Source organism: Rhamphochromis sp. 'chilingali', assembly GCF_963969265.1.
Source record: "Rhamphochromis sp. 'chilingali' genome assembly, chromosome: 5".
Taxonomy (NCBI): Eukaryota; Metazoa; Chordata; class Actinopteri; order Cichliformes; family Cichlidae; genus Rhamphochromis; species Rhamphochromis sp. 'chilingali'.
This window is the reverse complement of record NC_137932.1, coordinates 9,930,329-9,950,969: the sequence shown is the minus strand read 5'-3', so window position 1 is coordinate 9,950,969 and position 20,641 is coordinate 9,930,329. Positions and strand designations below refer to the sequence as shown.

Genomic DNA, 20,641 nt, shown 5'->3' with positions numbered 1-20,641 from the left:
ATAAATTAAAAAAAAAGCGAAAATTCTTACATGTGTATTTATGTTCTGCACAGCAGTTGTAATACTTTATAATACGACCAGTTTATAAAGGTGTAATTCCCCTGTAATTAAATGCGGTTTCTTCGTATGTTATTTGAAATTACATTGTAATTATATTTAGCTACAAATACTTTAGGTAGGTAGGATAAGAGCATCTCCTTTCCTCTAAAATAGCTGGAAGTTAGGCAAGTTTATGTCAATCCACAGCATGACCTGCACCTTGAAAAGTCCAGTGTTCTTATAATGTAAGAAATACTGTTTGTTTTTATGCCAAATTATCAAGAAATTACGCAGTACTTACAGCATAATTTGTGTCTCCTTGACTTATCTCCATGTGGGCACCTACAATTAAGTATTTGTGATCTATCCATCCATCCATCCATCCATCCATCCTTCCTCCTTATTAGCACTGATGTTTAAAGATGATTCAGAAGTCAGTGCAAAAGTGTTGCTTTGTTTGTCAACTGCTAAATAAAAATCATATTTGAAGAAAGTCAAGTGTAAATCCACTGTAATCGGTATCCTCCTGTGACTCACCTGGATTAAACAAAACATTGTGACATGAAACCCGCTTGCGTGTTGCACTTTCCAGTTTAAAGGCAGACTTTTGTGTTACATAAGAGAAGAAACTAAACAACAGATGGTGAGCAGGCATTACTTTTCATTACTCATTTCACAGTTGACAGGCTCCCTCGGATGCATGCAAGGTCGTCTCTGACCGTAACATAGAACAGACATACTTAACAGTCACATGCTTGGACCCTTACAGTTCACACAGAATTTCCCCAGTGGTTTCATAAACCACCAAAAAATATGAACAAACTGAGTTTAGTGCACCTTCCCTTTAGATATGCATAGTGAACCATCATTTAAATGATTAAAACAGGATATGCAGTACCATTTATCCTACAAAATGGCTAATAAATAGAAATCGTTCAAATTCAGTCTGAGAACAAAGATACCTGAGCAAGATGCAAAGCTACGTGAAGAAAAATGCACAATGAGTCTGCTGCAAAAACCTGGTGACATGTTCACATCCTGAAGGAAAAGAAACCTTTAACAAAAATGTAAAAGTGGCATTATTGCATTGCTGTCCTTTATTTTTACATGCACAGGAAATGAGTTTTTAAATAAGACAATGCATATAGATTTATATGTATATATAACATTAGATTTCATCAAAACAGCTCGCAGTGAGGCTTTGCTATTGTAAGGCACATTTAATTACCTGATAATTAACTCGGAAGGTAGTCGCTCCACTGAGGATGAGCAACAAAAACTCTGGATTTCCCTCCTAAATAAGATAAAGCTGTGTATTTATAATACACTGTGCATGATGAAATGCTCACTGAGCTTCAGCTTGTCCACAAAATAGAAATGTGAACTTCAAGGTTTTCTACCAAGAAAACAAACAAAATAAAAAACCTCAAAACTGTAAACTGACTTCCAGAAACGTAAAGAACTACTCCATCTTATTTTCATCAAACTTGCATGTTTTGCCAAGCACCTCATCAAGCATCATTTCCTTTTTGTGCTTGTTGTTAATTATTTGTCCCTGCTTCCTCTCACACACAAGTGTCTCATAAGTTAAAAGCTACAGTATAAGATAAATCCCTGGATCCTTGTGGTGCTAAGGTAACATTTCTGCATGCAATCAAGTATTAAAACTTGTAGTCCAGCAGGACATGCACGATGCTTATCTAATCCTTTTATTTTTTTTATTAAGTGAGAAAATTTAAAGATCCTCGTCCTCTGTTTTGGGTGAAGCCGGCCTGGAGGCGGTGACCGAGTCTTGACTTTTCCGTCTTGCTTTTGGAGAGGACGCTGGCGGCAGAGAGAGTCTTTTTACCGACAGCAGCCTGAGGATCTCGCTCACCTGAGCCTCGAGCAGCGACAGTCTCCCGCTCAGTATCTGAATGTCTGCTTTCAGCTCCAGCTTGGCCGCGTGGAGCGTCGCTTGAAGCAGTGCTTGCTCAGACAGCGGCTGCACGAATGAGTGTCTGAGGGAGACCTCGGCGTAAACCCCGAGGTTGTGTTCGAATGGATTTCTCTCCATGGGGCTCCTTTCCATCGGGCTTCGCTCGAAGGAGCTTCTTGAATCTCCTGCTCGGTCGATGCGTGGATCGCTCTTTGTGATACCACTGTCGCAGGAGTCGGTTTTGTGCAGGGCGCTTGTTTCCTCACCTGCGCTGTTGCTGCCCTCTGTGCTTCCCCTCTCTCCGCCTCCCCCTGATTTGTGGTTCGTTTTGGGGGCTGCGATCTGTTCTGAGGACTGCGATCCTTTCGGCCACTCGTCTGCTTTCTGAGTCTGCTTCTCCTGCTCGACAGGAGGACGTGCTGGCTCAGCAGATGTGGCGTTTCTAAACTTTGCCCAGCCTCTCACACCTCTGCTGCTCCCTGCGTTACCCTCTCCACCTGCACCACTGCTCTGGCCAAACCGGCTCTCTGGACAAGGCTTTGATGCAGACTCCACCGCCTCCATTGTGCGCCTTTGCTCTGACTTTTCAGGCATGTTGCAACTGTTCCCCCCTCCTGCTGAGGTGTTCTCCTGCCGCTGCTGAGGAGATGCTGAGTGACTGGGCTGAGTGTAAGAGTTTGAGTCAGTGTGGTGCTGGGGGTGCTGCTGCATCTCCACCTGCACGCAGTTGTGATCTAAGTAAGTGTTGGACTCTCCCGTTTGAGCGTCTCTGTGCTGTCTGAACTTCTGGAACAGCTTGCGAACCGGGTGGTCTTCGGGAATCGACAGAGTCACATCACTCTGATGCGCCTGCTCCCTCCTCACATCGGCAATCTTCCTGAAGATGACCTGCAAGAGGGAGAGTGCGTGCATGAGGACACTGATACAGGACACACTGTAAATTGTAACTTACAGTGTGCATGCTCTAGTGCTCGACCTGGACGAAGCAAGTTGTACAATGTCCGTATAATGCAGCTTCAAAGCAAGGACAGCTGCCTGCAGCTGTTGTGAATGCTGAAATATTTATGAGCTGAAAGCAGTAATGCACAAGGGAAACCGTTAATGGAGCAACAAGTCAATAATGGAGGACAATTTAGGCTCTGAGTCTTTCCTGATTCCTTCTGAAGACAAAGAAAAGAAATGTCAATAAACTCCAAGCGTCTCACTACCTTCCGATACCACTCTGGTAGAAACTTTCAGTGCTGGTGTACCTGAGAAGTTAATCTGTGAAACACTTACCCCCATGAATCCCAGGTTAAAGCCCACTGTGTACAAAGCTCCCACTATTTCAACTGATATATTAATAGTGTAATAGTTAGCATCAACTTCTTTAATATCATTTTTGGATTAATCTGAAACTGACTAGTTTAGATGATTAGAAATAGATTAGAAAACCAATGTAGAAGACAGCTACTAATGGGCTCGGCTGCCCATAAGTAATCTACAAAATGTCTAGGACCTGTTATGTTATTAAACATGCAAAGAACTCTTAAGTCACTGTTTATTTCTTTATATTTTGCTTTAAAGAAGTCAGACTTCCCTATTATTATTTTTTCAAAGTGCTCTTGAGCAGTGTCTCTCCAGGCTTGGCTGCTTGTTTACTCATTTTCAGTAGGGGTGCAACGATACACAAAATTCACGGTTCGGTTCGATACTTTGGTGTCACGGTTCGATATTTTTTCGATACAAAAAAATGTTCATGCCTTTTTAATTTGTCATTTATTAAACTTATAAATATATATTTTAACTCAAAAGTACAGTTTTTAAATTTAACCCTAACCCTTGTGCATGTTTTTTATTTTGACAGCGAATGCGCACCTGCGGACCACTTATGTGCACCCCTGGTTATATAGCTCGTCATATTGCAGCCACAGAAATTCTTTTGTCCATGAAACCATGAAGCTGCACTTTCTTTTTGCCTTATAGTCTGATTTGTCATAACTTCTCCGTTTTGTGGTAAGCTTTTCTTTGGCTGTCACTTCTTCACCCTGACCTGTCTTATTTGGCTCAGCAGAACTAAAATATATATCCTGCTGCTTTTACACACACACTCACATAAGCTCAGCGATTCTCTGCGCGATCAACCTCTCACATGTTTAAGCTGCAGGAGATTTCACTTGTCATGTTTGCATAGTAAGCTAACAATTAATAAGACGATGTCAGAGGAATTGGTGCACAAATTATCATCACTCACAGATCAGTGCTGTCGCTCTCTATACACAGTTGCACGATTGCAAAGTGAAAGCAAAAAAACAAGCGCAAATTCAAAAGCGATTTCAATATGTCACATATTGACAGTGGCTCACCGATGCCAATGACATAATTACCCAGCTACATTTCTGAAAGAATGCAAAAGCATTGACATATATTTTCCCTACAATAGCCCGACGGGCAGGGCAGAGATAGATTTTGGTAGCCCGACTGAAAAAAATCGCTAGCCCCAGGACATCGGGCTAGCGATATTGTGAGCCCTGTATCTGATTGAGGAATCACTCATCTTTGGAAAAGAGAGTTTATTACAGAGAAATGTCTCTTTCCAAAATAAAAGCTATACTATCCGCTTCTTCTGGGCTATATTCTCAGCAGCATAAGGAGAATCATGTGCTAACAGCTGTCTAAATGACTCGGCTAAAGTTAGTAGCATGCTTGTTGTTTTTGTTTTTGCACTAGGATGATGTCGGTGTAAATGTGCAGTCATATTCGTTGTGTTCCCACTAGTGCTTTCAGGTTAATCTCGTTGAAATGACCTTAACGCCACAACACGGCAAATCTCCATTAACGAGCTACCGCCGATCGCCCCTTGCGTGGGGCTAGACGGCCAACACGTTAACGAGCTAACTGCGCTAACACACTAGTTCACACCCATGTAATTGAGCATTGCATGGCACATCCAACATACTGTTTTACTTTAGTCCATGACTCGCTTACCTTCAGGGTCATACCTCACATGAAAACCAAAATAATTCCAAACGCCAGATCTGAATGAGGGTGGGGGAGGTGCCCTGCGCTCTTCCTTCTGACTATGCTGTCTGTGTTGAGCGCTCAGTGGATCTGCGCTCGACAGTGCAGCCTAGGCGGAGTAGTCGAACGCAGATTCACTGAGCGCTCCACACAGACAGCATCGTCAGAAGGAAAGTTGATAAAATAAATTACAAATGTTGTATTGTTCGATACATATGCGTACCGAACCGAAAGCACTGTATCGAACGGTTCAATATCGATACGAATATCGTTGCACCCCTAATTTTCAGTCCAGTACTTGTACACAGGATGTTAAGCCACTTCAACATGTCCTATGAATCATTCATGTTAAGACCTGACACAGGACCTGAAAGATGCATCTGGCCCTTCAATGTTGACTGAAGCCTCCTCAGAAGTGGCCTCAATGGAAGTGTGTTTGTCAAGGAGCCATTCTCAAGGAAGTAAAACTGAGGCTGAGGTATGCCAAATTACACAAGGACTGTGCTGAAAGTCAGTGGCAATGGTTCCAAACACACTGCCAATGCAGTAAAAATATACCTGGATAGACAAAACACACCATCAAACACTATCAGCATGGATTGGCCTCCCCAGAGGCCCACACTTCAACATTATTGAAGCAGTGTGGGATCATTTTAACAGAAAACTGAACAAAAGGCAGCCAAAATCCAAAGAAGAGCTTTGAATTTCCTTCAAGAAGCCTGGAGACTGAAGACTACTTAAGAAATAACAAGAAAGCTTGTCTGAGAGAGGCCGTGTTGAAGAATAAAGGTGGTCATACCAAATACTGTTTTTAAAGCTCATTAGGAATTGTACACACTGTTTTTGCCTCATATACTGTATACTGTCCATGTATGTTTGCACAGGTTTCAATAAACCACTGCACCTATTTCCCATTTTCCTAACAAAACATAAAGAAATGAAGAGGGCTTGAGACTTTTGCAAAGTCCAAATACCTGCCACGAAACTGTGCCAATTAATATTTACTACACAGCACTTCCAACAATTGCTCAAACATTCTTAAAAGGCCGATCTGCTTTGTTACAGCCAGAGTTCGAGCTGTTATGAGTCTGTTTAATTCCTTCAAATTTTTTAAACCTACATCCTCAAAAGTATTTCATACATCTCAGTCCTGAACAAAGAACACAACAGACTACGTGCCCTGGGATGACTTGACGCGATATGAACATCCATTAAGAACTTAAAAGATAGTATTACAGCAGAATGTATAAGAAACCTACTCTTGTGGCTGGAAAGCAAAGCAGCTCCGTGCTGTAGTGGGATCAATATGCGTAGCCAGGAGAAACTCTATGAAATATTAGAGCCTTAGTTTGGACCGGCTAATTGTTCAGCTTTGAACTAATTTTTTGTCACTGTCCTTTTCACAGATTGGGGAAATCTGGATGGAGACAGTGTGCATGTGCTGATTTATTTACATTTATCCTCTTCACATTTGAGCTGTTCACTCTCAGTTTGTAATTTGATAAAAAGGCTTTCTGAGCGGTCGATACAAAGACAATGTGCTATATATATATATATATATATATATATATATATATATATATATATATATATATACACAATCCATTTACCATTACACACTTTATGGAAAACTGTATACAACTCTGCATCGCACTCAGGTATTCCATGCTGCCTAGCTCAAGGCCACAGCACATGTTGTATGAATGAAGTCTCATCTGCAAAGAAGGGATTTGATTCTAATTTTTGTCTATGATTTACTGCTGGCACAAACACCTTTTCGTTCTTTATTTCTCCTTTTATTTTAAATTTAATGATCATTTAAGTACTAAACACACATATAGATATGTGTGTTTAGCATATGCATGGCAAGACATTGCAAAATGCTTTGCAATACAAACAAAATAAGAAAAAGTGTTTTTTATTCATACTGTCAGTTGGTGAAAAGTTGTGGTTATAGATGTTCCTGTGCACTGGGTTTGGTTGCTCAGCTCTTGATGATGTAGGAGTTTGTAGATGGAGAGTTTATGTTGTAAAGAAGCAGGTTTGGTTGTATTGCATTTGTTGTAGATTGTAAAGACTGATTCACTTGCAGTCCATTGCACCTTGGTAATTTTAGTAGTGTAATGTACAATGTTGAAGTCCAGCTGGGTGGGAGCTGTGCACCCTGTTATCTCTTTTGCCTATGACAACAAAATGCAATCAGTAATCCCTTGCTTTAAGATGACACTAACATCCTTTACTAAAAGACAGGACAGTGAAAGTTTTACCCGTTTTCGCAAATTACAGGTGAGGATGAGGTTGCGGGAGAAAGAATTGGCGAACGCGGTGTAAAACTCCAGCACCCGCATCAGAGCCTCTCTCCGGATGACGTGCAGGTCGCAGTACGTCAGAGCGCGCACATTCGCACAGGCTCGAGCCAGCGTGGTCTCTTTCCAGAATGCATCTCCAAACACGTCACCTTTACCTGAACAGGGCCAGATATCATATAAACATCTGTTGGCTCAGATAAATATAAATAAAATGGGATGAAGTCGAACACATATAGGTTGTAAAGCATAAAAAGGACTTCAGAAAACTTTGCTCTAACTTCAACTGAGAGCAGCAGGTACAACTTTGCTTGGTCTATTTCACAATATTGCCCTGGATTACCTAGTATTGCGATGACCTCGTCATCTTGGATGACTTCGAGTGAACCCGAGACTACAAAACAGAGCGTATCAACGCTCTCCCCGATGTGGAAGATGAGGTCTCCAGGTGCGCAGTGTGTAGTCTGAAACTCCACGGCGAGAGAGCGCAAACAGCCGTCACTTGCCAGGCGAAAAGCTGGATGGTCATTGAACACCTGTTTGTTGAGGTGGACGCAGATGTCTGCACGCATGTCTTTAGGACAGATGGAGAGAACCTGAAAGACATGGTGAGATTTGTGCAGCAAACACTTAATGCATCATCACTGGAGGACATTAAATATGTAGCACATTTCCGCTGCTCATTTAGCAGATGTATTACTAAACGTTTTAAAAATAGAACTGCAGAGACATGAAAGCTGCTTCTTTAAATAATCTTTAAACTCCAGATGTTGGACCATGTGATCGGATTTACTTCATGAGAACAACAATGGTAATGTTGTTACTGACTGCATGGACTGTAGAAGTTCAGGACCTAAAAGGCAGATATGGGAGGCAGGCAAGATTTAACCAAGGGCATAAACTTTAATTGGGTTGTTGGGAAAGCCAATAAATGAAAACATGAAATCCAAAAGATAAATCTGACAAGTAATGGCACATCAGTTTTTGAAAGCACCCCCTGAAACTTTTGCACAGATTTGTACCTTGTCTGTGTCAATGCCCTTCGACATGGCCCAGGTGGAGACGATGAAGTCCATGACCCTCTCGCTCAGACCTTTGGGAACCTGGTAAAGTTTAAGGAAGTCACGCACATTGTTGAGCATCTCGTGGTAGCGATTTGTGTTGGTGTACATCTGCTGGAAGATGGTGGTGACGTTTCCAAAGATTGTGGCATATAGCAGCGCTAAAAGAAAAGACAGAAGAGCAAGAGTTCATCTTATTTATTCGAATCTAACGTTTTCATTCATCCGCCTTCTTACGCTTATCCGAGACATGACCATCTCTTCCAGCTCATCTGGGGGGACAAGTCATTCTCAAGCTAGCCAAGAGAACTAATCTCTCCTGTAAGAGATAAATGCTTTTAGATAACAAATAATCATATTTATGGGATCACAGTATCCAACTTTCATACCTCAAATTTAGAGTTAAATATTGTTGAGGAAACTGCCTATGACAAAACGTTTCAGTGGAATATATGCGTGATTAATGGAGTATTTAACATGAAAAAAATATATATTTGGATTAAAGATTAAATAATTAATTGAGATCTAATCCAAAACTTTATTCCCTTAATTTTTTCCGCTTGTCCAATTAAGGGTTAGAGTCCCAGCTGTTATAGAGCAAAATTCCAGGTGAGGTTACTGGTTTATGACGGGAAAAAACCGGAGCATGCTGATATTTAACTGTCCTTTAAGTGTTTTCCACGCTACCGGCTTCCACACAACCACGTGAAGACTTTTTCCCTTCAAATGACATTCTAGGAACAAACCAGCTCATCTACTTGCCTTTCTAGACCTTCGGGGACTTTTGTGACTTGTCATAAGGTCAAAGGTCATTTTCCCACCTGATGAGGAGTTAACCTGTAGACCCTGTTCATGCAGAACAGTTGCTCCTCCAGGCCACTCTGAGGGAAATCTTGTTAGCGCTCATTCGCAGTTGTATGAAGGCTGGAGTAAGAGTACAGCACCATCAAAGACTCTTCTTTTTTCTTTTTCTTTTGATAATCACCAAATTATGCCATTTGATTATGATTGCTCAAACCTTTGCTTGCCTCTCTTTATCACAATCCCCTGATTTATACATGACTAACACTTGATCAATGATGCTGTAATTACATAATCGCTGGTGCACAAATGAAAGTAATTTTAAGATTTCAAAGATTTTACAGTGATAGAAAAACGAAAACCTTAAAAACAGTGTGGATGTCCATCTGACGTGATGCTGTATAAGCACTACAAGCATATAATCATTATATCTTGGTTCTACAATAATATAGTACTTTTTGCATTTTACATTTTGGATAAACTCTTTAGTGAATTTTATTTATTTGTTTTTAATAATTTTGTTTGTTTTGTTTTGTAATTTACTGAAAAGTAAATGTACACAAAACAGCACTGCTGACAGTGCAGTTTTCTTAAATACATGCATGCATAGCCTGATATACACAACGAGGGATGGGCTAACTCTTTATGATATAATTTCTAATCCACAGTTCCTGGGTAGGAGTGCCGTGCTGCAGTGACCTCAAAGTGTCACTCAGCATCTCTTACTGTGAGGTTTTATCCACTCAACGGGAAAGCTTCATCTCCGGTCACCACAGCAGGATCACAGAGGTTAGGATACATATCTAACGTGATGGCTCATTGTCCACTTACTACACCCGAGCCTGCAGGCAAACTGGCCCTCTCTTCGATTCCTTTTCCACTCAAATAATTACCGTATCTATAGCAGGAGATTTATGCGCCATAATTGAAGCCGACACTGCAGTGTGACTGAATGATCATCGTGATCCAGGCGCCATCAGAATAATGGGTGTTTACTTTCGACTGTACGAAGCTTGAAGCGTGGCTGTCACTTTCTGTGTTCTCACTGGTTTTATTGCATCACTATACATGCTGTTTTAGAGGGATGGGCCAAAGGTTAGTGCACAAAGGTGAGTGATGACCAAGGTACTGTACAGGCACTGAGATCAAAGGTGAAGCTATTACTCTGTCTGCAGTGTGTGATGAAAGCAGCAAACAGGCTGGAGTAAAAATAGGCCTTTCTATTTTGGTGAATTGGAACCACAAAAGATTACTAAGACACCAAAGATATAACTTAGAAACCACTAATGTAGTTACAGTACTAAGTTCTAGATAGTTTTGAAGTTAGCTAAGGAATATGGCGTGACTTATACGTAGACTTATATAACATAATGTATCATTTCTAAGTTCATGTTATAAGCTTCATCCTCATCAATTTGACAGTCGTGTCCCATTAAATACTGAAAGTCACGCAACACAGGGAATGTAAAGAAAAAATATCTGTATTTGCTGAAAATTTAAGGGTAATTTGGGAATAAATGAAGTCTTTAACTTTGACTTTCTTCATGAAGTTTCTACTGACCATGAGAAATACAGAAGAATGCAATGACATTTATTCCCTGCATTGAAAAAACGACTGACTGAATTAACATGCAATACTTTTCTGATGTGACGACCGGCCCTCAGACAGACATTCACAGAGCAGGCTGTGATGGGCGCTGAACATGTCACTTTTGATTATTGACAAAGCCGAAACTCAGAGTGGTTCAAGCACCGAGGCTGCAGCTAAACGTGAAACCATGACCAGAATGAAAAGAGGAAAATGTTGTCTGTGGATCATTTAGCTCTATAAGGAATAAATACTTACTTCACTTTCTGAATATTGAATTCTGTCATTATCGAAATGTGATTTTAAATAATAATTAACTGTCCGTTTGGTCAATTAGGGTGGCAGGTACAGATAGACAACCTATTTACATCCCTGATTTAGAGCATGCTTCCAGACCTTTAGGAAGAGATTTTCTACTGAAAATGGTTTTTAATGTTTTAAATGGATGTCTAGTTGATGTTTCTGTGACGCTAATACACACACCAGCCAATCACATGACACCAGCTCAGTGCATTTAGGCACGTAGTCATGGTCAATTTGATGTGCTGAAGTTCAAACTGAGCATCATGATGGGGAAGAGAGGCGATTTAAGGGAATGTGGTGTGGTTATTGGTGCCAGACGAGCTGGTCTGAGTTTTCCAGAAACTGCTGATATAGTGGGATTTTCTCCTTCAAACATCTCTAGAGTTTACAGAGAATGGTCTGAAAAAGAGAAGAAATCCAATGAGCGACAGTTCTCTGGGTGAAAAGGAAAATTTTCAGGGCACACTTTGAGCCGCTCAGTCTACATGAGTATTGTTGCTGACCATGTCCATCCCTTTAGGAACACAGTGCACCTGTCTTCTGATGGCTGCTTCCAGTAGGATAACACATCCTGTCACAAATCATCTCAAACTGATTTCTTGAACATGACAATGAGTTCACTGTACTCATAGCCACCATATCTCAATCCACTAGAGCACCTTTGTTACAGTATATGGTGTAATGGGATGTTCAGGTGTCAAATCTGCAGCAACTGTGTGATGCTATCACGTCAGTATGGTCCAAAATCTCAGAGGAATGTTTCCAGCGCTTTGTTGAATCTATTCCTTGAAAAATTAAAGCAGTTCTGAAGGAAAACAGGGGCCCAGTTCAGTCCTAGCAAAGTATTCCTTAATAATGTCCACTGAGGATATGCACATTAAAAGGTTAGGAGGAAGTTGCAATAAATAAAGGTAAATGGTTCAAAAATATTTTGTGAAAACTAGAAATTCAACTGATTTGCAATGTTTCACTTTCACTTTGTTGAAAATGTAAAAAGAGACAGCAAAGTCAACTCTCCCATGACATTTTTCAATAGTGGTTACATAAATATATTAGTGTCTAAGCAAAGTCATCTCTAAATACATCAGTAATGCCATACACTATGTTAACTATGGGTAAAAGCAGCCATGTATTGATCACAGCGTGCTGGGACTTAATATCCTGCACAGATCCTCCTCATGTTTTAGAACACGCGTACCATATGTTGCTTTACTGGCAGCTGGTAAATAGCCAGCAGGACTGGAGAGCACGTTATCTTGACTAGCGTGCAAGGAAGTGTAACCAGACTGTTTCATCTCCTGCAAGGTTCAACTACCATATTATGAATGGATGAATGCATGAATGACATCAAAGTATGTATGCTTTGTTTAGTGTGGAGTGATGGGGAGACAGGGCTGTTTTTGTTGTTACAGAGCTGTTGTTCTGGTAAACACCCACAAATGATGCTACTGAATATGGTTAAAACATCCTTTCCCAGCTCCAAGTACAGTTTAAAACTCATGGATCGTTCCATTATATGGCTGTATTACTCACATTGTGGCTGCTAGTTAAATGTTTCCTGTGCCATTTTCAAAGGTTTTGTGAAACCTTTGGAGAAACTGTTAAATGTGATGCATGTTGGAAATACAGTGTGTGGTGACTGGGTACTCACAGCCCACCATCATCATAGCCACGGAGAAAATCTTCTCGCCATCTGTTGTTGGAGCAATGTTACCAAATCCAATTGTGGTCAGGCTAGTCATGGTGAAGTAGAGAGAAGAAATGTACAGCGTGTCTTTGGTAGGACCTCCTTCCCACCGGCCATTACCGCTAGTGTTGTAGCGGTAAGGAGTTCCAATACTCAGTGCCAACTGGTAGAGCCAGCTGTCTGTCTTAATGGTGTTGGTGGTCTCATCAATGACCTCGTGGTCACCAATGCTGTACCAAATGCAGGCAAGCCAGTGAGCCACCAGGCCGAAGACACACACCAGCAGGACCAGGACCGCAGCTCCATACTCCAGGTAGTGGTCCAGTTTTCGGGCTACGCGGCCCAGACGGAGCAGGCGGATGACTTTAAGGGAACTGAAGAGGCTGCTGAGACCCTACAGAGAAAGAAAGTGAAAATGTGAACCAGATATCCAGATTAAAACATACAATACATTGTACATTGTACATCAGATGAAAGCTGCATTATTATCTTATGTTATAAATTTACACTGGTTTTCATGATTAAAATGATTTCACCTTAAGAGAAGAAAATATCTGTCAAGTCAATAAAACAAGTTTAGAATGTGTAAAATCATTAAGAACAGAGGATTCATGTGACTGGTGGAAGACAATCCGAGAGAGTATGGCAACTTAAAGAGGTGCGCTTTGAGAGGGAACTCCAGAGTTTAGGAGCAGAGCATCTGAAAGCTCACATTGTATTCAGTTGAGGGGAAGGGACAGTGAGATGGAAGGAAGAAGAGTGAAAATGGGTGTGTTGATGTGCAGAAGTTAAGAGTGGTACTGCAGAGCGATGTTGTGGTCTCAAAGGTGATGAGCAGAATCTTGATATCATTATGATATGATATTAGCCAAAGAAGCTGCTGATGGGCCTGTATGTTGTGACTAATGGAGGCAGTTCTGGTAATGATCCGAGCACCAGGAAGAGAGAAGACCTGAGAAGAGTCGTCAATAGGGAGGGAAACATTTACATTTACACAAGGTGAACTGGTGTCAGTGAGGAGAACCTTGGTTTTATCACTATTCGATTTGATAAAGTTTACAGGAGTACCAGGATTTGATTTCCTGGAGGCAAACACAGAGAGCAGTGGTACGAAAAGTGGTGGAACATTTGGTGCACAGGCAGAGCTGCATGTCATCAGCGTAACATTGGAAACTGATATTAAATCTATGGAAGACATGGCCCAGAGGAAGTAGACAGATGATAAATAAAAGAGGCTCCAGGACAGATCCCTGTGGGATGCCAGTGAAATTTAATATTTTTGAGTTGAAAGAACGGAGTGCGACTAGAGTTGTTACATTTTGTTGTACAAAGAGATGTTACATTTGTACATATGAAAAAACAACAACCATATCTCCTTAAAGGGTGAATATTTTTCATTGCTAAAATTGAAAAATCATGCTACTGCTTGGTTTTGTTCTCGGGAGTCATGATTGTTTTTGGCTGCTTTTACATATTATTGCAACACTGATATTGTAAAATAAATTATTTACATACAGTTGAATACAGTTACAATTACATACAGTTATTTAAATTAGAATTAGTCTTATTTTGGCTCTCTCCTAATGTAAATAGAGATCATATATATAAGATGAATGAATGAACTCATCATGATATCACCTACCGGTTAGTGGACTGATGTTTTGAAGCCTTGAGTTTACCAGTTTAGCTGACTCCACCTTATTTTTTAAAAACTTTAATGTGATCATAAGGGGTAGGTACAAAAAAAACAAGGGCCATATGGAGGTTTTGCAGTCAGGTGACCAATAACCACGTGACATTAACTTGCCCACGATTTTAAACATGTGACAGTCATGGTGATGATGTAGAATCAAGTGAAGAAGGCCACAGTAACACTAGATACTGGTCAAAAATCATATGGGAATCACTGTTGGTGAAGGGAAAAATTAGTATTCCCTTACTGGTTGTGTGTGGTTGGTCACTCGCTTTTACACCTAAGACCATTTTAGAATCATCAATAAACCTAACCCATTCATGTCTTTGGATAGTGGGAGGAAGCCCCAGCCTCCTCCTGGATTCAAACCCAGGACCTTCTTGCCGTTAGGTCACGGTAAACACTGGATTTTGTAGATATCATTGTTGACAATACTAATGTTCTGGGTGAAAAACTCAAAACAAAGAGCTCAAAGACTCTGCAATGTGATTATTCAGTGTGGTTTTGTCACCATAAGGGATCGATAATATGACCTGATTTCCATCCATTCATCCATCCAATTTCTTCCGCTTATCCAATTCAAGGTCGCGGGGCGGGGGGGCTGGAGCCTATCCAAACTGTCATAGAGCAAGAGGCATGGTACAAACCATATTTATCACAGCATATTTAAAGAAATACAGAAATTTACTTACTGGGAGAACGGAGTCTTCAGTCCGTGTGCTATTTCTGTGGAAATGTGACTCACGAAGATGACCCGTGGAAGAGGCATGTGTGAGGATATCCTACATTAAAAAAAGAACAGTAAAGCAGAAACGTTTTAATGTATACGTGGAAAGACATACCATTGTCTGAGCAATTAATCCCGCATTAAAAGAATTATCTTTATTAAAGTTTACTCACATCATCACCGTTTTCAAAGGCATTGATGATATCATAGGGCAGGCAGGACAGCAGGTCGATGACAAACCACGTCTTTAGGTAATTCATTCTTATGAGCTTAGCATCTGAAATCACCTCTCCAGCTGGACCCACAAAGGTGGTGTGGAAGTTGAGCACGATGTCAACCAAAAAGATGACATCGACAACACTGTCCACAACCAGCCAGGCCAAGTTGTTCTGCTTGGTCCTGAAGGAAACATTATAGGGTACCATGATGGCAGTGTAGAAGGTGAGGATGAGGATGATCCAGTCCCAAGTGGTCTTGAAAGTGCAGTAGTGGAGGATGATGTGTGGAGGGGTCTTAGGGGCCTCCTGCTTGTACTGAGGGAGAATGTCTGATCCCAGCTGGAGAGCCTTTCATTGAGAGGAAACATTTGCCGTCATGATACAAGAACCTCTAAGCCATATTTAAAAGATACAGATTCTAGAAAGAAAATTCTGGGTCTTGCTCACCTCAGCCAGTCTGGAGGGCTTGTGGCTGACCTCCGACTTATTGAGTGGTGTTAACTGCTGCACCAAGTTTCGATTGTTGGCCAGTGCTCGTGTGAGCCTGGCAAACTTTGTCCACCCTATCCACAGACAGCAACACAGAATGCACAGGAAAACAGCACGGCATCCGGCATTATTTAAGAATTAAGAAACATTTAAGAGCATTTAATGTTAAGATGTTTACATTTTACTGGAGTTTATGGGAGTATTAGGTGACGTTGATTTTCTTTGTTAAATGGGCAATAGATATCTTTTGACTTGAACTGAATTTGTGCAGTTGGATAAAAACACCATCTGCGTTTAGACTGGTTGCCTACTAGCCTTGCTTTAACTGTGCACTGCTGTCTGCTACCTGCCACAAGCACGACTGCTCAGCCAAAACAGGAAGAGGAGAGAGCATTTGTTTCCTGCTATATGAAATTAGGAATGTTCACAACACTTCAACACTTGGAAACTTTACCCAGCAAAAGAAAACCTGGTCCACTCCCAGAGGAAGCACAGAAGGAAAAGACAAGTGACAGAAACTGAAGGAAAAATAAAAGTGATCCCAATTTCAATTGACATTATTTCTACAAGATTTATAATAAACAAGTCCCGTGTACTTGCATCGACTAAATCAAAGAATCTCTATGTGCTTGTCTCTTTTTCATCTGTTTTGACAAAGAGTCAAACTTTGAAGGTATCCTGTTACATACACAAACAAGTGTGGCGCCATATTTGAAGTCAGTTGCATGAGGGGCAGTCTCATTTTCTTTTTGTAATTTTTCCCACAGTGTTTTGTTAGCCAGTGAATGGAAATAAACAGGTTTAGGCTCTCATACCTGTTGATTAGTATCACCATTATGTTGGTATTGACCGAGTGCACCATTCAGTGCTGTGACATCATGTCTGATCAATTACGTCTCAGAGATGTTGGGGATTATCTTACTACAAAAATTTGTTTTTGTTTTTGTTTGTTTGTTTGTTTGTTTACATTTTTTCCTGCATTTTTGCATTTGTTATGATCTGTCTCTTTCACATTCTCTTTATGTTTTGAATTTTCACGTACTTCCTTAGTTTCTTATTTTTTGTCTTTTAGTTCTTTGTTACAGTTTCTGTATATTATGGTCTATTTGTTTTATTTGTTCCTCCTACTTTCTTGTGTCTATGTGTCCCTGTTTAGTTATAGCTTCTCACTTCCTGTTTTAGTTTGGCAGTTATCTGTCTCCTAAGTCTTGTTACTAGCTTAACTTTTGTCCTCTTGTCTTGTTGTCTGGAATTGATTCGGCTGTGCCTTGTTACCCCTTTGTTTCCACTTTCTCTGATTACCCTGATGTGTATAAATAGTCCTGCCTTTGCTTTCCCCTCAGTCATTGTCTAAGTCTCTATGTTATCTCCCTTGAATGCTCCCTGTTAGTTTTTTTTTTTTAATTATTATTTCTACTGGCTCCTTTCTTCAGATTTTTGGTGACTTTATTAATGGACTTTGAATTCAGTTTTTTTTTTTATAACAATCCTAATAAACGGTTAATTACGTCAGTCTCCAGCAACTGCATTTGGGTCCACTCCTTAAATGCACCATGCATATTGCACCGCTGCAGATTCATGATATAAATAAATCCTGACTTGAAAAATATTTAACTATTAATATATGAATAATAATATAATAGTATATAAAATCAATCTTCAGAAACCTGCCACACCCTTTTTTACCTCTGTGAAACAGGATTATTCATACAGCTACCTTCTCCTTGTGCCCTCACTGTCATTTAATTCTGCTTGGTGTATGGAAAAAGTCTCTGTGGCACAATTAATCCCCAGGGATATGGCACTGCATAGACTCACAGAGACCACTGTTCACTGACCCGGACACACAACACCTGGACAGTTGTATGTTACACACCAGGAAACTAATGTCTTATAAGTCAAAGCCACTCATGTGCAATCAAAATCTATAACACTCTTTGTCTTTAATTGTAATGGCTGGACCTTTAGCGATAACTCCAAAGCTTTCAATGTGAAAATCCCAGAAATACAATGAAATACAGAATACTATCAGGTGGAAATTATTGGTACAGTAACATAAAGTCTCTCACCTCTTGTGGACTCATCGTCAATTGGCTGTTTGAACAGGGTGATGTCTCTGAAGGTGCAGAGGAAAAGCACCACCTTGTCATTTTCATTTCTGATTGGGGCTATCTGCATGTAAAGCCATATTGGTGTTTCTGTGGGAAGCAATCAAAAAACAAAAAGTAAATGACCAGATATCACTTCTAATCGTGCGTTTCTTTTTCTTTTTTAACATTTATTCCTTAATTCATTTTATTTTTGTTTTTTGTTAAAATCTTGCGATTCAAATTTACAGTACTTACTATTCTTTGTATACAGCAGCACCTCATAGAAATTAGACTCATAGCTGTCAAATGTTTGTTTGATTTTGTCTATCGTATTTTTATCAGTCAGATCACCATACATGAAACTGCAAAATAAGACAAAGAGGGAAGAAAACATAGTGAAATGTGAATAACAGATTATGAGTTTCCATAATGTAAGGTTTATATATATGTTTTTTTTATACTTCAGGTTTGACTATTTCCAGGTATTTAGATTAGTTCCCCTTTTGATAAATAAAAAGTGGAGATTCAATGTATAAAAAAAAAAAACAAGAAAAAAAAAACACACTAAAATTGTGGATTAAAGCTTCCAGTCAAGCACCAGAAAGAAAGGTGCTGCGTGCTTGAAGAGCATCTTACTTGCATGTGCTGCTCTTGTGCATCACATCTGCTCTGTGGTATCCAGACAGCTTGCAGAATCCATCATTGCTGTAAACGACTGGCCACTCCAGGACCTGTGCATTTCCCAACAGGAAGCTTGTTTCTGAGACAAAATACAGGAAATTTTAAACACCAAATTACAAATAAAGAAAACATATGTAATAAAACATATACCTTTTATTATTTATCAAATCGCCATACATTATTAAATCACCATAATGCAAGTTTATATTTACTACTGCATATAATGGAAACAAGATGCAAAAGTCATCCACATTTGTCTACCAGATGAGACGGAGAAAAGAAAAGCTGTTTAGGTTCCACTCATAATGCGAATCAAATATTGATGAAGAGCTGAAAACTTCTTCCACTTTACTGCAGTTTCAGAGCAGTCTGCAGTCTTCAGACAAAAGGGTGACTGAAATTCTTCCAAATTAAATTGCACACTTGAACTTACTGTACATGTTGTTCATTCTGCGGGCTTTTGTGGTCAGACATTCAGACAATAGAGACTGAATTTCAGATAACCACCACATTACTGAGGTGAAGAGTAAAGTTTACAGACACTGAATCAATGTTGCACCCCTCCATCTACGTTTGTAAGAAAAGCCTCTGGGTCTCATGAGAATAATGTCTGATTGCCTGCTGTGCACATAGTACTTTAAATATTTACGCCAGTAGTACAGTTACTGGCTGTTTTGCTGACATGCATTTCCTTTCTGGAACATAAAAAAGGTATACAGCAAAACTGCGCTCTACTCTCTGGTATTTGTAGCTAAGAGATAAAGTGCCATAAATCAAATTATACATCCCTGAAAAGAACATTACGACCTTTAGGATTGGCTGCAAATCCAGTTCTTGTAAAAATGAGACTATATGTTCTCACATTAGCAGAACTTTACTCCTTAATACCACTGAACAAACACCATGCATCAAATCTGGAGCTGCAGATGGCCTAGATTTCATTCGTTTATGAACTTTAGCTTCTGCAACAATGCGCATAAATAAGGAACAACCTCACAAATCCTCAAACAAATGCTTTAAACTCCTCATATTGTGAAAATCATAATATATGGTGGTGTAAAATTGCACTCATCACATAAATAATAATCTTTACTCTTACTTGATAAGTAAGACAAATAATTAGTGTTTTCCTAATTTTATTTAGAGCTAATTTAAAAAGCCTTCCATAAGAGCAAACTATAATTTAGATTTTTCATTATTTATCCACATAATTCGGATAATGTGACTGTTTTTTGTTTTCTATATCAGAAGAAATGTGTCAGTCAACTTTCAGGTAAAAAAAAAAATGCTACTTAAAAGAAAAAAAAATCAGTGATTGCTGATTCTGCTTCCCAGCAAATGGCACAAAAATAACACACGTCGGTATACTTCAGCATCCCAGTCCTGTGTGGTTCCCTGGCTGAGAAATAAAATCGAAAGCATCACTTATTTCTGTTTCCATTTCAGAGTCAAACTCACCGCTGGACCGCCGGACTATATTCTCCAGGAAAGTGTTCTGCGGAGCCACCAACCCTCTCTTGCCCCCATGCATTATGGAGGTTTCAGGTCAGAAACTCGGTGCTGCTCGGTGGTCGTGCTGGTACTAACTGACCCTTCTCCGTTGTCTGCCCGGCGGGAGCCTGGTCCACCGGAGTCAAGATCGCCACGATGGAGCTCTGTGTATCCGGACTGAGGCTTCAAAAATAAAAGCCTCTTTGTAATCATATGGAGCTGGGCCAGATTTGGAGCTGGTTGGGTGCACAAAGTCAATTGTAATTAATATCCACCGATGCTTACACTGTAGCCACACTAATCTACACTGGCCCAACACTGGACTAACTGTTAGTTCTTGATAAAACAAACTTTTATTTTTAAGGTCTTTTTCTAGAGTATTGCTGGTATTATTGTCTCAGGTTTCCACTTTATACATAACTCCGTCCAGACGCACGAGCTGGCCTGAAATGTCTGATTTCTTTCCGCATTAATTTAAATGCTGGGGTTGGACGCGTATTTGTATTTAAAATACGTGTTAAAATATGGGGTTTTATACTTTTTCTTTTT

At 40.0% G+C, this 20,641-nt stretch overlaps 1 protein-coding gene across 1 annotated transcript; it reads right to left on the bottom strand.

Annotated features, from left to right (window-relative positions):
• Positions 1–752: 752 nt before the first annotated feature.
• LOC308396525 (voltage-gated delayed rectifier potassium channel KCNH5-like) lies at positions 753–20,317 on the bottom strand. Its single transcript, XM_080881897.1, has 12 exons — positions 20,060–20,317; positions 18,557–18,680; positions 18,176–18,282; positions 17,900–18,028; positions 15,789–15,904; positions 15,297–15,689; positions 15,089–15,178; positions 12,668–13,097; positions 8,286–8,485; positions 7,607–7,859; positions 7,225–7,421; positions 753–2,845 (listed from the first exon to the last, which is right to left on the bottom strand). The coding sequence occupies exons 1-12, from the start codon at positions 20,130–20,132 to the stop codon at positions 1,775–1,777; spliced, it is 3,183 nt and encodes a 1,060-aa protein (XP_080738023.1). The 5' UTR covers positions 20,133–20,317; the 3' UTR covers positions 753–1,774.
• Between the last annotated feature and the right edge of the window lie 324 nt (positions 20,318–20,641).